The following is a 16848-nucleotide window of genomic DNA, read 5'->3' on the forward strand; positions in this document are numbered from 1 at the left end:
CTAATGTCGGGACTTTTAGAGATATTTGACATAAACTGTGGGAAAGGTAGCACTGCAGAATCACTGGTGCTTCTATTTCACTTCTGAAACTGGTAATGTAATATTTTATGTCATATTTTAAAGCTACTATTGTGCCATAGTCTGTGTTATTTTTATTTTATCGGTTAATTCATTCTTGCACTGTTTTTGAAGTTCTTGCTTTCTGTTTTGAGATGCTTTTTCAAAGAGTAACATGTTTAAGCCTGATTTCCTTTTGTCTTATATGCATGTTTAATGGTGTCAAAGGATAATGTAATCAGATAGAATGCCTTGATTGTCATTATACAGAATGTACAATGAGTATGATCCATTTTCAGAGGAAACCAGGGGGTTTGTGTAGTTAATTTTCATGTGCAACATTCTTCATTTCTTTGACTCCATATTTGTTTTTTCTTTGTTTCATGTTTAGACTAACTGAATATTTTTAATGTTTGTTAAAAACAATACATTTGGGAGGCTCAAAGTCTGTTACAAAAACAGTTGTGCTATAAATAAAATTAACTTAAAAATGACTTCACGTGTTATATCTATCAAGGCTTGTTAGGGATGATGCACTACAGTGGAATATTACTCAATTGTAATCACTGTTGCTACTATGGTATTACTTGGATACTAGCTGGTTATTACTTTGGTAATTGGATGGTAAAAACTTGTAAATTTCCACAAATGTAATTTTGTAAATTTTTATTACTTTTGTTTTCAGCTTATCACATTATTACTAAGCTGTAATAGAATGTGCTACCCAAATATGCTGTAGGCACAGTGGGTTAAAAGTGACATGTCTGATTTCAGACATTTCACCAAGCAAAGACATTCTTGTTGCAGACTTGATAAGTTTATGTTATAATTTGTGGTTAATTTTATAAAAGGGTTTATTGAAGTAAAACCAAATCATCATCTTTTCCAGAGGTTAAACAAACTGATCAGTTTCCTGGGTGAAACTATGTGATCACTTACCTGCTCAGGCAGACTTATCTTAGTTCTTATACATTATCTGGCAAAATGGCCTTCTGGAGCTATAACCACGATACTGGAAAATTACACAAAAATCATACATGGTGATTTCAAATAGTGTGACAAGGACAAAGTGTTAGTATGTTACCAGCTGGGAGTGAGACTGTGTGGTGTGAGTCTCTCTGTGTCATGGGAGAATGCGGTCCTAGACACACCTATTGTGGCATGACCAACCACAAAGGTGGTTTGAGACTTTGGCAGGTGTTGATAAGTGTTTCTGAGAGAGTTCGTCAAAGATAGTCATGAAACTTGTCAGGTATATTGTTGAGATCAAAACAAGTGGAAAGTTTAAAGATGGTGTTTTAATTCTGTTTAATTAATTTTTTTAAGTGCCAATTCTCAACAATAGTAGCCTCAAGGTGTTTTACATACTAAGTTAAAGGTCCTACAAAATTACAAGAAAACCCCAACAATCAACATTAAAAGAACCCCCCCGACAATCACATTCCCCTATAAGCAAGCGGCAGGAAGAAACCTGTGCCAGAACCAATCAAAGGGTGAGGAAATTATCTGCTGTAATTGGCTGCAGGGCTGAGGAGGAAGAAAAGAGAAAAAAAAAAAGGAGAAAACTCAAAATAGGAGCAGGGAGGACCAAATTTAATGATATGCAGTACTGGCATCTAAATACATCAGGACGTTTTCAGTACACCATTGGAAGGCCCCCAGCACCCTGGAGGACAGTGTTGTCGAGCTGGCATCAGTGGCTAGCTAACACAGATTGCTCATCCAAACAATTGCCACCATCTTTTGGGAACTTTGGGTGGACTGAATTTTGAGCTGCTAAAGACTGCAGGAGGAGAACTGGTCGACATCTAATTTTGATTCATGTAATATTATTTTAATGGGTATTACTTATTGTAAGAGTACATTTGATTTGTTGAGGTTTATTTGTGGCACAGTCTCATTTGAAAGGTTGATTTTTATACATGTCATTATGAGCTCAAGTTCAGTAAACATTCAGTTCTGGTGTTAAAGACCTTTCTGAGTCAGTCCCATGAAACTGTTTGTGATTTTAAACTGCTTAATGTTAGTTTTCTATTAGATCATTGTAAACAAGAGAGCCTTTGTGGTAGGTCCGTGTACTTTTTGGTCCTTCATTTTTCTGTTTTGAAAACAGATACTAAAAAACGAAAAACATATTGGATTTTTCATATTCGTTTTCAAAATGGATATTAAAAAAATGAAAAACAGGTCGTTTTTCAATTTTCAAAGAATAGGAAACAGATAAATGGCTGTCTTTTTATTTTTGTTAAACTGGAAATGCGTGTTTTATGGCATCAGAGAAACGTTCCCATCGATCACTGTGAATTTACTGCAAGATCAAGCAGTATGTTGTTTTTCAGAACAGCAAACGCTTGACTCTTAGACTTTTAGCACCTCCATCTGCAGATGTGCATCAGAGGGTCCACTTCAAAATCTCCAGATGCTCCTCGGGGAGAACCCCCTTTCTTCTCCATAGTAATGCAAAATAACAGCAGGGATTGCCTTAGAAGACAGTCCCCTTCTTGCCATGTCTACAGTTACCTCAGGATGTGGTTCTAAAGCCATCATAACTACTCTAACAGCTCTGAAAACCATAAACTAACAAGAGCAAGCATCAAATACGCATTTCCTTGATGACGGTGTTAAATTTCCGGTTTGAGAAAGATAAAAAGACAGGCCATTTATCCGTTTCCTATTCTTTGCAAATTCATGTTTTGATTTCAAATGAAATAGAATTAGTTTTACATTGTATGGATTAGGAGTATAAAATGAAAATTAAAAAATGACCTGTTTTTTGTTTTTAATATCCATTTTGAAAACGAAAAACGAACCAATCCTTTTTTTGTTTCTCGTATCGGTTTTCAAAATGGAAAAGTACACGGACCCGGTATTCACTTTACCTCGAACCTCACACCTCACACCTCACCTAGTTTGGTCAACACTGGGGCATCAGGTTTTAGATACAGTATGGGGTGGCAGGGTGCTACATGCAAAATTATTTTAGAAAAGTTTTAAGCCATATTTTAAAATTATAGAGGATGTCTGTCTCCGAAACCCAGACTTGGTAATCATAATGGAGTGTGTAGATGTGAGACGGACCAAATGCAAAGTTGCAGAAAGGCAGACTCAAATAAACAAAAAAAAAAGTCAGAGCTCTGTAGAGCCGAGTATTCCTTTCATGTTAACTAGTAGTGACTTCATGGATTTCTTTACAAATAAAATTTTAGACATTAGAGAAAAAATTATTCATAACCATCTAAAAGATTATTCTTCATGTTCGGCTGCTTTCAGCACTGCTGGTATTTGTTTAGACTCTTTTGCTCCAGTTGATCTTTCAGAGTTAACTTCAATAGTTACTTCCTCCAAACCAGCAACATGTTTGTTAGATCCCATTCCTACTAGACTGTTCAAAGAAGTCTTTCCAAGTATTGATGCTTCAATCTTAAAAATGATCAATCAGTCTTTATTAGTTGGCTATGTACCACAGACCTTCAAGGTGGCTGTAATTAAACCTCTGCTTAAAAAGCCATCACTTGACCCAGCTGTCTTAGCAAATTATAGGCCAATCTCCAACCTTCCTTTTCTCTCAAAGATTCTTGAAAGAGTAGTTGTAAAACAGCTAACTGATCATCTGCAGAGGAACGTTTTATTTGAAGAGTTTCAGTCAGGTTTCAGAATTCATCACAGTACAGAAACAGCATTAGTGAAGGTTACAAATGATCTTCTTAGAGCCTCTGACAGTGGACTCATCTCTGTTCTTGTCCTGTTGGACCTCAGTGCAGCTTTTGATACTGTTGACCATAACATTTTATTACAGAGATTAGAGCTTGCTATAGGTATTAAAGGTACTGCACTGCAGTGGTTTGAATCATATTTATCTCATAGACTCCAATTTGTTCATGTAAATGGGGAGTCTTCTTCACACACTAAGGTTAATTATGGAGTTCCACAGGGTTCTGTGCTAGGACCAATTTTATTTACATTATACATGCTTCCCTTAGGCAGTATTATTAGAAAGCACTGCATCAATTTTCATTGTTATGCAGATGATACTCAGCTTTACCTATCAATGAAGCCAGATGACACACATCAATTAGTTAAACTGCAGGAATGTCTTAAAGATATTAAGGCCTGGATGACCTCTAATTTCCTGCTTCTAAATTCAGATAAAACTGAAATTCTTGTTCTTGGCCCCACAAATCTTAGAAACATGGTGTCTAACCAGATACTTACTCTGGATGGCATTACTTTGGCCTCCAGTAACACTGTGAGAAATCTTGGAGTCATTTTTGACCAGGATATGTCCTTCAATGCACATATTAAACAAATATGCAGGACCGCTTTTTTGCATTTGTGCAATATTTCTAAAATTAGAAACATCCTTTTCAGAGTGATGCTGAAAAGCTAATTCATGCATTTATTACTTCTAGGGTGGACTATTGTAATTCATTATTATCAGGCTGTCCTAAAAGCTCCCTGAAAAGCCTTCAGCTGATCCAAAATGCTGCAGCTAGAGTACTGACAGGGACTAGAAAGAGAGAGCATATTTCTCCCATATTGGCTTCTCTTCATTGGCTCCCTGTTAAAACTAGAATAGAATTTAAAATTCTTCTCCTCACATACAAGGTCTTGAATAATCAGGCACCATCTTATCTCAAAGACCTCATTGTACCATATCACCCCAATAGAGCACTTCGCTCTCAGACTGCTGGCTTACTTGTGGTTCCTAGGATACTTAAGAGTAGAATGGGAGGCAGAGCCTTCAGCTTTCAGGCCCCTCTTCTGTGGAACCAGCTTCCAGCTTGGATTCGGGAGACAGACACCCTCTCTATTTTTAAGATTAGGCTTAAAACCCTGAACTATCCCTTAGTTATGCTGCTATAGGCCTAGTCTGCTGGGGGGTTCACATAATGCACTGTTTCTCATTCACCTTATTTACTTTGTTTATACTCCACTCTGCATTTAATCATTAATTGATATTAATCTCTGGCTCTCTTCCACAGCATGTCTTTTCTCTCCCCTCAGCCCAACCGGTCGCGGCAGATGACTGCCCCTCCCTGAGCCTGGTTCTGCTGGAGGTTTCTTCCTGTTAAAAGGGAGTTTTTCCTTTCCACTGTCGCCAAGTGCTGCTCATAGGGGGTCATTTTGACTGTTGGGTTTTCTCTGTATTATTGTAGGGTCTTTACCCACAATACAAAGCGCCTTGAGGCGACAGTTTGTTGTGATTTGGCGCTATATAAATAAAATTGAATTGAATTGAATTGAAAAGTCAGCTGTTTTCTGGCTGATGAACAGTGCTTAATAAATACACATTTAAAATGGTGAGTGACCTGAAATCTACATAAGGCATGATTTCAAACCAGGTGTACTAAAAGTTAACCCGAGGTCTATACTATGATGCAGGATTTCTTCTTATTAGCCCTGGGTTTTCCATACTACATACTACTGCGGCTGACCATGGAAACAAATGCTGCAAATCGAACCTGTTCTGGAGCAGGATATGTTCCAGATTTGAGATCAACAGAAATGCAATCCTATTGACCAATCAGTTCTCCAGAAAAGTGTCATTATTCCTTTAAGCTGCCTCTGACATCAGTTTCCTGATTGGAGGTTCTAAAGTTTTTCAATATCGTCTAAAATCTTTGTGTTTCCCCAATGAGCATCAGTAATTTATAGGCCTATAGAGTCTTAGATACAGTTTTATTCCTTGATTGTTTTTTGGGATGTTTTTGGCTGCAAACAAAACATTCAAAGCATACACACATCCATGAAGTGCTTTTAATGCTGAACTACAATACAGTGCTTTTCCTCTCACACACAGTCATGCCACTGATTTGTCTGGAGCAGCTGTGTTGCTTTCAGCCTGTATTACGTAGTTAATCTCTTCATATTTTTCCCATAGTATAATTTTATCTTTTTCTGTAGAATCAGCTTGTGATTGGTCAGAGCAGGGGTGGCAAACTCCAGGCCTCGAGAGCCCCTGTCCTGCAGGTTTTAGATGTGTCCCTGATCCAACACACCTGAGTCAAATATAGAAGTCATTAGCAGGACTCTGCAGAACTTGACTGCATACTGAGGATGTAATTCAGCCATTTGATTCAGGTGTGCTGGATCAGGGACACATCTAAAACCTGCAGGACACCGGCTCTCGAGGCCTGGAGTTTGCTACCCCTGGGTCAGAGGGTGTCATCACCACCACGTTCATGTGAACGCACAGGGGAAACCTTGGGTTAACTTGGTGAGTTGCTAACCAGCGTTGTGTGGCAGCTTATCCTGACTGTCTATGTTAGGGTAAATGAAAATTTGCTTATTTAAAGGACAGGTGTCTATCACTTACAATATTTTAGTTGTCAGGTGTCTGTCTCTTTCCCTTGTCTCTTAAAAACACCACATGAAAGTGTGATTGGAAATGGTCAGTGCATAATGGAGGAACAAGTCTGATCCCTAACCCCAAACCTTTATACCATTTAACTGCTCACACAATGATAAACATGATATTGTGATATTCCATAGATAAAACTGTGATACAAGTGGTAACAGTCACCTGATACTAATGCGAGAAAGGGAGGAAGAAAAGCATTCACACTTTTGTTTGAAAGCCCACACAGCAATGGTAAAGTTTCCATGCATCACAAATGTATTTCTGTCTAAAGGAATAAAAAAAACAAACAAAAAACATAACGTCTAGCTGCTACCTTCTTCCACATTGCAAAATACCTTTAAACTCCAAGCAAGCACAACATGGTTCAGAAGTTGCTCAGTGGAGGATGACAATATTTCCCTTCACTTTATTTGCATCGTATATTACTGTGGACACTACATCATGTAACAATAGCGTGATACCTTACACAATTTGAATTTGGAGTTTTGATTATACTGATCATCATCATAATCATTATAATGTTCTCTTTTGAAGTGTCCTCCTACAGTGCTTCTGTTTTTGTATGAAAAATCCCATCAAGCAGTTTGCAGAAATCTGATTTATCCATCCATTTTTTTTTTGAGAGTTCATCACTGCCCATACAGCATATGTGAATGTATCTTAATTGTTGTTTATGGCAAAACAGTTTAATAGGAAAGGTCTTTGTTTACTTCCATAGTTCCACATCTGATTCTTCAAAGCTCTCCCTTGATATCTTTATCTTGCTTATTCCTATCAACTGCCACACCTGTACCTTAGACAACAGTCTTCATCAAACTCATGCTGCGAGGAATTTTAATCTAGCTGATAGCTCACAATCTACCCCAAGAATAATGATAGATTGGGTATCATTTCATCAAGTAATACATATGCGTTTACCCACTTGTAATAAAATAGAAGCAGTAGTTTTAAAGACATTATATTTTTTAATTACAAGGCCCAGCCCAAATTACTCTGGCCTGCCCAAAACCATAATTCTAGCACCGTGTCTGATCAGGACATAATAAAAAGATAATGTGGCGCTTAGTGGGGCTGCCAGTTAGGTAAATACATCCTCAGATGAACACCACTGCTATTACACCATATCATTATTTATTTAACAAAGACTAAGCCAAAATATAGGAGTGCTTGAAAAACTAAGCACACCCTTACAGCATTTTAAGAGTTAGTTAGTAGCTGCCATGTCCTGTTCAAATCCACCTAATTAGTTTATCATCAGCAAGTGTGACCACTATAAAAGCAAAAGTTCTGTCAGTTTGCTGATCCAGAGCATGTAGATGGTGTGTTAACACTTTGTAAATTTGCATCTGAACAAACCACAAACTGATCAATGCTCTGGACAGATGAGACCAAAGTAAGATCAGTGATGTCACTCTAATCTGACCACTTTTTTCAGTAATGAGTAATCTAATGAGTAATTATTTCCAATCCAATAATCAGATTAAATTTAACTTATCCAAGTCACTGAGTGTTCCTATTTTTGTCATTTTCCTTAGTAAAAAGATATATTTTTGCTTTCTTCTTGCATCTCAGGAGTGATGTCTGGCCTATGTGACAACTCACGTGTAATACTACGCAGCGACACAAATGTAAACAATGGAGGGAAGAGAGAGATGTGCATTTTCTAGCTGGAAATACAGGCACTATTTTGAGTTTGTGTCAGCTAAAGATGATAATATCAAGGTTTGTTGTACACTCACAAAGTGCTAAAGTATCTAGCTTCAAAATCACTATGTCAAATTTAAAGAAACATTGCTGACTTTACTGTTAAAAATACAATTCCAATAAAGTGAGTACTGGCAAAACCTGTTGTCATTTTTATGTTGAGGTGGCGGGGGTGTTGTCGGCAGCTGCTGAATGTAACTAATAAAGTAACTTGTAATCTCACATAGTTACTTTTAGAATCAAGTAATGGTAAATGGTGCTAAATGTGGTTTTACAAGTTACTAAATTAAGCTGTTGAATTCCATTCTGTTTCTGTATTTTGCCTCAGTTTTTGTGACATGTAGTGACATTGTATAATATATGATGAGTTGTCAAATGTTGGTGAGAACTAGATGATTTTTTTATTGATATATAAAATCTTAGACTTGAAAGAGGGCGTGCTTTCCTTTTCACATCGTTGTAGGTTTGACTTCGGCCCGGTGCGACTGTCCTTTTTGGTATCAGCTGAAAACTTCAGACCTTCTAAAAATATAATTGAAAGAGTGTTTTGTGTTTAATGTGTGTGAATTGCACAATACTAAAGAATAACTTCACACTAAACATGACAGTTGTTGTTTCATGTGTTTATGTAGGAAAGATAGTAGATATTTCCGCTGTGGTAGGACAGTGAAATGAGAACACAAAGGCCAATCAGATTGATCTGAAATTGTTCCCTCCCACTTTGCAGGGCTACATTAAAGTTGGGCATGTCATGATGAGCTCTAATGTTAATGTGGATTAATAAGAAAATGATGATCAGATTTTATTTACTGCTTATAGTCGGAATGGGGAGTAAGTATATGTAGAAATGATTCACTGCAGCCGTATTTAAAGTATTATGAGTATTTTCATGTTCTTACAATAATTTAGCACATATATTTTTTCTCTCTTGTCCATAATACTGTTTGTTAATTAATATTATGAATGGATTTTTTGTTTGTTTTTTCAGGTTGCACAAATGATCACAATTTTGTGACCAAAACTGCTGATGTTGGAAACAATGTGACTCTTTCGTGCGTTCGCCAACAATCACCTTTGCACCAGGAAACATTATATTGGATCAGACTTGTTTCTGGAAGCTGGCTTGAATTCTTGGGAGGAACATTCACCTTTGATTATACGGGTGTTAACAATACTTCTCATATTACAGCAAAACAAGAACCTGGAAACTTTGTTCTGCATATCAATAAAACTAAGCTCAGTGATTCTGGTTTTTACTACTGTATAAAAGTCAGACAGCTTCATATGATGTTTTTGGAGGGAATATTTCTGAGAATCGAAGGTAAATCAAAGTTTGTACTTTATGCAGGTAATTCAATATTTTTAACTAAATTACTTCTCAATAACGTAAAACATTTTTGATGATGATTAATTTTTTTCTCAAAGGGACAGAACCAGATATCACTGAGATCATACAAATACCTCCATCTGATCCCATCCATCCAGGAGACCCAGTGACTCTGCAGTGTTTGGTCCTCTCTAACTCTGAGAAGAAAACTTGTCCTGGAGATCACAGTGTGTACTGGTTCAGAGCCAAATCAGATAAATCTCCTCTGAGTTTAATGTATGCTCATGGAAACAGTGGGGAGGAATGTGAGAGGAGTCCTGAGGCTCCTTCCCAACGTAAGTGTGTCTACAGCTTCTCTAAGAACATCAGCTCCTCTGATGTTGGGTCTTACTACTGTGCTGTGGCCACATGTGGACAGATCATTTTTGGAAATGGAACAAAACTGGACATTAAAGGTAACTGTGCAAATTTTATTTATATTTATTATTTTTAATAACTTAATATCAGTGAATTATCCTAATAGATGTTACCAAAATAATCATAATTATTGGGTGCTCAAATTCTTTCAGCACCCAACACATGGGATTTGCAGAAGGCCAATACAGCTCTCTTTCTGTTGTGTGCTGCTTTGGTTACAAGTCTGGTGGTTATAGCCTCCCTCATCTACACCATCAAGAAGAAAACTTGTAATTGTTGTAATGGTAATATAAGGCTTATTTAGTCTAGATAACAGACGATAACCTCACAGGGTTTCATGTTGATGCCTTTCTTAAATCAGCCTTCAGCATCTTTCACCTTCAATTTCTGTTTTCCAAACAGATGCTGGGATACTCATTAGTGGTGATCAGCAAAGTCAGGAGGTAAAGATAAAGAAAACTGAAAATGTTAAAATTGTTTCTGTATATGTTTGTAATTAACATTCCCCATTTCATCATGAACTTCATGTGTTCCCTTAGAGATGCGAGGACTCGATGGTTTATACTGTACCAACCTTCAGGAGGAAAGATGGCAAAGTAGAGCGTAGGCGTGAAAAAGCAGCAGGGGGAGAAACAGTCTACAGTGATGTCAGTGTCTTAACAACAAATTAACTGTTCCCATACTGAATAATACATACTCGTTAGCTATTCTGGTAAACAGGAAACTGTGACACTGAACAGCACTGGGCTCGATTTCCCTTCTGAGTGTAGTAATCTTTTTTATGCTGATTACTATGCAATTCTTTAATATTAATCTTACATTCATGTATATTCTGTAAAAGTCCAGTTTCCATGTTGTTTTTGAGGTTTTATATTTTTTTCTTTATGATATTATCAGTGATAGACCATCATTTTTATATAAAGCTGTGCACATTTTGGTGATATCCTACCATGCTGTAAATCTTAAATACTTTATTGAGTGATTGAATAATTGAATTTCATTCCTTTTTTGTTGAGGGGTGAAAGCTTGTTGAAGGCTTCACAGCTCGTTTGTCTGATTTGTTAGTTACTTTTAGCTGTGCTTGTATTCCTTGATTTTTGGTTTTCTCTGTTGCTTTTTGGACTTTGTTTAAATTTGGATTCATATCAATTAATAAATGTCACTTGTTGGAATACTGAGTCTTCAGTTCTACTTCACAACTTTTTGACACAAATATTTGAGATCACTGTGAACTATAACTAGCGTGTTACAGGATTCTGAATTTTCAGCTGCAGCTTCAGGCAGTGATCGGCCATTTTGCCACCATTTGACAAACCACTGACCCTGTTTTCTCAGTACAGACCTCACTCTGAGATCTCACCATGATTTGCAAGCATACCTATGATATGCTTCAGCTGGCTGACAGCAGATGAACAAATTGAACTGACTATTATACTTGTTTATTAATTTCTTTATTCAAAGGCCAAATGTATCTGTCTTTCTTGTGTTTAAAAATGTAAGGAGCATTTTTAACTGTTTGCATCTTATTCAATATAAATCTAATGATTCATTCAAGATAATTTTGGCAAAATATTTTAAATCATGTTTTTACTAAAATCACCAGTAATGTTGGTGGTGGTGGTGGTGGTGGTGGGGTAGTTACTGATTTGCCCTCATTTGTGTCTCTATAACTGCCAATGAAAACACCACATGATAGTGTGATTGAAATGCTTAGAGCATAATGGAGGGAAAAGTCTGATCATGTGTCTGACCCTTTTGTACCATTTAACTGCACTCAGAATAGAATAGAATAGAATAGAATACATTTATCGTCATTATACAGGCCTTACAATGAGATTGGAGGGCCACTCCTGTTCAGTCCCATGCAATAGAAAGTCAAACTTTCTAAAATAAAAATATAATAATCTAACAGCAACAATATTGTGCTGTTCCATTTAACCTTTTAAATAAAACAGTGTATAAGAGGTAGCAGCTAGCTGAAGAGTGCAAGAGACAGTGGGAGGAAGAAAAGCCCCTTTTTATTCACACCCTGGGTTGAAAGTCTGACCACAACAATGCTCAAGTTTACATGAATTGCAGCTGTGTTTTACATTTGCTAAGTAAAATTACAAAAAACACAATAATAAACACTGATCAAGCATAACATTATGGACACTGAATGGTGAAGTGGATAATACTGATTATCTCTTCATAAGGGCACCTGTTAGTGGGTGAGATGTTATCAGGGAGCAAGTGAACATTTTGTCCTCAAAGTTGAGGTGTTAGAAGAAGGAAAAAGAGGAAGACTAAGGATTTTATGAGTTTTAGGGCCAAATTGTGATGTTCACGATGTGCAGAGCTCAGTATTTATCGAATGTGCTCCAAGCAATGAACAGTGAGGAACCAGTGATGGGTCATGGGCAGCCAAGGCTCACTGATGCACTTGGGGAGAAAAGGCTGGTCTGTGTGGTCTGATAGATGAAATACCGTAGCTCAAATTGCCAAAAAAGTTCATGCTGGCAATAAACAGTTTATTGCCATTTATATTGCCACTCACTGTAAATATTGCATCATACTACCTCTGCTCACTGTAAATACCAGATTTTTATTTATTTTACTCATATTTCTTATCTTGTAGTTATTACTTTGGCACCTGGAGTGCCAAAGTAATAACTGGAGGATAGCTACAACAAAATTTAATTGCATTGTGCAGTGACAATAAAGATATCTTATCTTGGATCTGATAGAAAGATGTCAGCTGGTGTCAAAGGTGTCAGAGTACTCAGTGCAGTTTGTGTAGTGCTCCATAACCAGTCAGGGTGACCATGCTGACCCCTGTCCATTGCCAAAAGTGCCAACGATGAGCATGTGAACATCAGAATCACATTTTCTTTTACATCACGTGGATGGCCGGGTGCTTGTGTGTCACTTACCTGGGGAACATCCAGTACCAGGATGCACTTTGGGAAGAAGGTAAGCCGATAGAGGTGGTGTGATGCTTTGAGCAGTGTTATGCTGGGAATCCTTTGTCCCTGCCATCCATGTGGCTTTTATTTTGACAGGTACCACCTACCTAAGCACTGTTGCAGACCACATACACCCTTTTATGGAAACAGTATTCCCTGATGGCTGTGGCCTCGCTCAGCAGGATAATGCACGCTGCCTCAAAACAAAGTGGTTCATGAATGGTTTGAGGAGCACAACAGTGAGTTTGAGGTGTTGACTTGGCCTTCAGATCCCCCAGATCTCAAACTAGAAGATCAGCACGCCTTCAAGGGTCTAGTGGAGTCCATCCCTCAATGGCTCAGTTTGGCATGTTTTGGCAGCAAAATAGTGACACAATATTAGGCAGGCGGTCATAATATCATGCTTGATCGGTGTATGTAGCACTTATCTGCTTCCACATAAGTATCATGTTTGATATGGATACATCATATATTAGCATTTTATGTCTCAAAACTCCAGCTGTAGATTTAGCTGACTATGAGTTTTCTTTTTCCTTTAATTATTAATTCCTCATTCCTTGCTGGGAATGAGGAATTAATTCCTGGGCCGCATCCTGCGAAGGACCCAGCCCACGTAAACTATGTCCTTCGCAGCCCACGAAGACCGCAAAGACCGGAAGTGAGCGGCTGTGAAATTGGACGGTCTAGCCTTCATATCAGCGTCACCTGCCCTCACCTCTGCGTAGCTCATGTCGCCTAGCAACCGTGAGTGTGAAGCCCAGCTGTGTAAAAGCAGCTGGTTAAACGGAGAACGAACTTTTGCTCCTTTTTGTGTTTTAATTTTTTTTTTTTTTTTTTTTTTTTAGCCTGTCATGTCTGGCAGTTTTCGCACTCAGAATATGATCCGAATACGCTGGTGTACCAAACATATTTGCTTTTCCAAGAATAGCTCTTTAAGTTTTACAGTAGGCTACTCTTGTCAGCATGTATTTAGTTTGTATTTTGATTTGATTTTATTTATTTATACCAGGCGTGACAGGCAGAAAGGAAATGGTACAAAAAGGAGTGAGAAAGAAAAACAAAAAACAAAACAAAGGTGAGAAAAGAATAATCAAAGAATGATATCCACATATCTACACCTGCACACACATACGCATACACCCATATTTAAAGTCTATATACAGCTTCTAGAGTCTAGGCCATCTGTCTGACAGCCTAAACGCTCCTAGAACATGACAATTATCACCAGCACACCAGCAAATTTAAAACAGAATGGCTCAAAAAGAAAATAACTGACATGTTTCAATGTCCCAAAGTGCTGTGGTGGGACCTTAAGACAACTGTGCAAAAACAAATGCCTGCAAATGTCAATGAACAGAAGAACTGGGCAAAAATGTTTCTACAATGATGCGGGAGGCTAATAAAGTCATACAGAAAATGATTACTTCACAATATTGATGCTATAGATGGTTCTGCAAGGTACTGATTCATGGGATGTACTTAGTTTGAAAAAACAAGTTGGTTTAATTTTTGTTACATAGATGATGAAATTGTATTAAATGTTATCTGTTCTTGTTCATCTGGGATGGTGTTTAAATAATTTTAGAGCCTGGTGAAGACTAGATTAAAAATGTTTTATTGTGTAAAACCTTACAATTAAAGAGGGCGTACTTTTTCACATCGTTGTAGATTTGACTTCGGCCCGGTGCGACTACCTTTTTAGTATCAGCTGAAAACTTCAGACCTTCTGAAAATATAATTGAAAGAGTGTTTTGTGTTTAATGTGTGTGAATTACACAATACTAAAAGCACAACTTCACGCTAAGCATGACTGTTGTTCTTTCATGTGTTTATGTAGGAAAGATAGTAGTTATTTCCGCTGTGGTAGGACAGTGAAATGAGAACACAAAGGCCAATCAGATTGACTGAAATTGTTCCCTCCCACTTTGCAGGGCTACATTAAAGTTGGGCATGTCATGATGAGCTCTAATGTTAATGTGGAATAATAAGAAAATGATGATCAGATTGTATTTACTGCTGATAGTCGGAATGGGGAGTAAGTATATGTAGAAAGGATTCACTGCAGCCGTATTTAAAGTATTATAAGTATTTTCATGTTCTTACAGTAATTTAGCACATATATTTTTTCGCTCTTGTCCATAATACTGTTTGTTAATTAATATTATAAGTGGATTTTTTGTTTGTTTTTTCAGGTTGCACAAATGATCACAATTTTGTGACCAAAACTGCTGATGTTGGAAACAATGTGACTCTTTCGTGCGTTCGCCAACAATCACCTTTGCACAAGGAAACATTATATTGGATCAGACTTGTTTCTGGAAGCTGGCTTGAATTCTTGGGAGGAACATTCACCTTTGATTATACGGGTGTTAACAATACTTCTGATATTACAGCAAAACAAGAACCTGGAAACTTTATTCTGCATATCAATAAAACTAAGCTCAGTGATTCTGGTTTTTACTACTGTATCAAAGTCAGACAGCTTCATATGATGTTTTTGGAGGGAATATTTCTGAGAATCGAAGGTAAATCAAAGTTTGTACTTTATGCAGGTATTTTAATATTTTCAACTAAATTGCTTCTCAATAACGTAAAACATTTTTGATGATGATGATTATTTTTTTTCTCAAAGGGACAGAACCAGATATCACTGAGATCATACAAATACCTCCATCTGATCCCATCCACCCAGGAGACCCAGTGACTCTGCAGTGTTTGGTCCTCTCTAACTCCGAGAAGAAAACTTGTCCTGGAAATCACAGTTTGTACTGGTTCAGAGCCAAATCAGATAAATCTCCTCTGAGTTTAATGTATGCTCATGGAAACAGTGGGGAGGAATGTAAGAGGAGTCCTGAGTCTCCTTCCCAACGTAAGTGTGTCTACAGCTTCTCTAAGAGCATCAACTCCTCTGATGTTGGGTCTTACTACTGTGCTGTGGCCACATGTGGACAGATCATTTTTGGAAATGGAACAAAACTGGACTTTAAAGGTAACTGTGCAAAATGTTAATATCAGCAAAATATATTTATCCTAATTGATAACATTGTCATAATAATCATAATCATCAATCATAATCATAATAATCTTTCAGTACCCAACACATGGGATTTGCAGAAGGCTAATACAGCTCTGTCTCTCTTGTCTGCTGCTTTGGTTACAAGTCTGATGGTTATAGCCTCCCTCATTTATACCATCACAGAGAAAACTTGTAATTGTTGCAATGGTAATAATGATACTTTCTTTACATCACTCTATCATAATTGTTTTACTTTCCCAGGCTTACAGTATAGTCTTGTTTAAATCAGCCTACTGTATGATCATCTCTCTCTATTTGACAAACAGATGCTGGAAGAGTTGAAGGTGATCAACAGGTAACTCAGCAGGTAAAGTGTGTATCAGGAAAAAAACTGGAAAAGTTCTCATACTTTTCTCATGACATTTGTAATTAACATCTAGAATCTGATAAATTTCTTTGATATTGTTTTTTATATTTTTCCACAGGGTGTTCAGCACTCAGTAGTTTATTCTGTAGCAACCTTCACCATATGGAAAGCTGGCAAAGTCGATGGAAGGTAAACCAAAAAGGCAGTGGACTGACTAATGTCGGGACTTTTAGAGATATTTGACATAAACTGTGGGAAAGGTAGCACTGCAGAATCACTGGTGCTTCTATTTCACTTCTGAAACTGGTAATGTAATATTTTATGTCATATTTTAAAGCTACTATTGTGCCATAGTCTGTGTTATTTTTATTTTATCGGTTAATTCATTCTTGCACTGTTTTTGAAGTTTTTGCTTTCTGTTTTGAGATGCTTTTTCAAAGAGTAACATGTTTAAGCCTGATTTCCTTTTGTCTTATATGCATGTTTAATGGTGTCAAAGGATAATGTAATCAGATAGAATGCCTTTATTGTCATTATACAGAATGTACAATGAGTATGATCCATTTTCAGAGGAAACCAGGGGGTTTTGTAGTTAATTTTCATGTGCAACATTCTTCATTTCTTTGACTCCATATTTGTTTTTTCTTTGTTTCA

At 37.2% G+C, this 16848-nt stretch overlaps 1 protein-coding gene and 1 pseudogene across 1 annotated transcript; both read left to right on the forward strand.

Annotated features, from left to right (window-relative positions):
• The first annotated feature begins 8946 nt into the window (after positions 1 to 8946).
• LOC115787121 (uncharacterized) lies at positions 8947 to 10816 on the forward strand. Its single transcript, XM_030739696.1, has 6 exons — positions 8947 to 8953; positions 9111 to 9443; positions 9548 to 9904; positions 10019 to 10150; positions 10269 to 10309; positions 10406 to 10816. The coding sequence occupies exons 1-6, from the start codon at positions 8947 to 8949 to the stop codon at positions 10535 to 10537; spliced, it is 1002 nt and encodes a 333-aa protein (XP_030595556.1). The 3' UTR covers positions 10538 to 10816.
• Positions 10817 to 14780: 3964 nt separating this feature from the next.
• LOC115787122 (uncharacterized) lies at positions 14781 to 16408 on the forward strand (annotated as a pseudogene).
• Positions 16409 to 16848: the final 440 nt, after the last annotated feature.

Source organism: Archocentrus centrarchus, chromosome 10, assembly GCF_007364275.1.
Source record: "Archocentrus centrarchus isolate MPI-CPG fArcCen1 chromosome 10, fArcCen1, whole genome shotgun sequence".
Classification (NCBI taxonomy): Eukaryota; Metazoa; Chordata; class Actinopteri; order Cichliformes; family Cichlidae; genus Archocentrus; species Archocentrus centrarchus.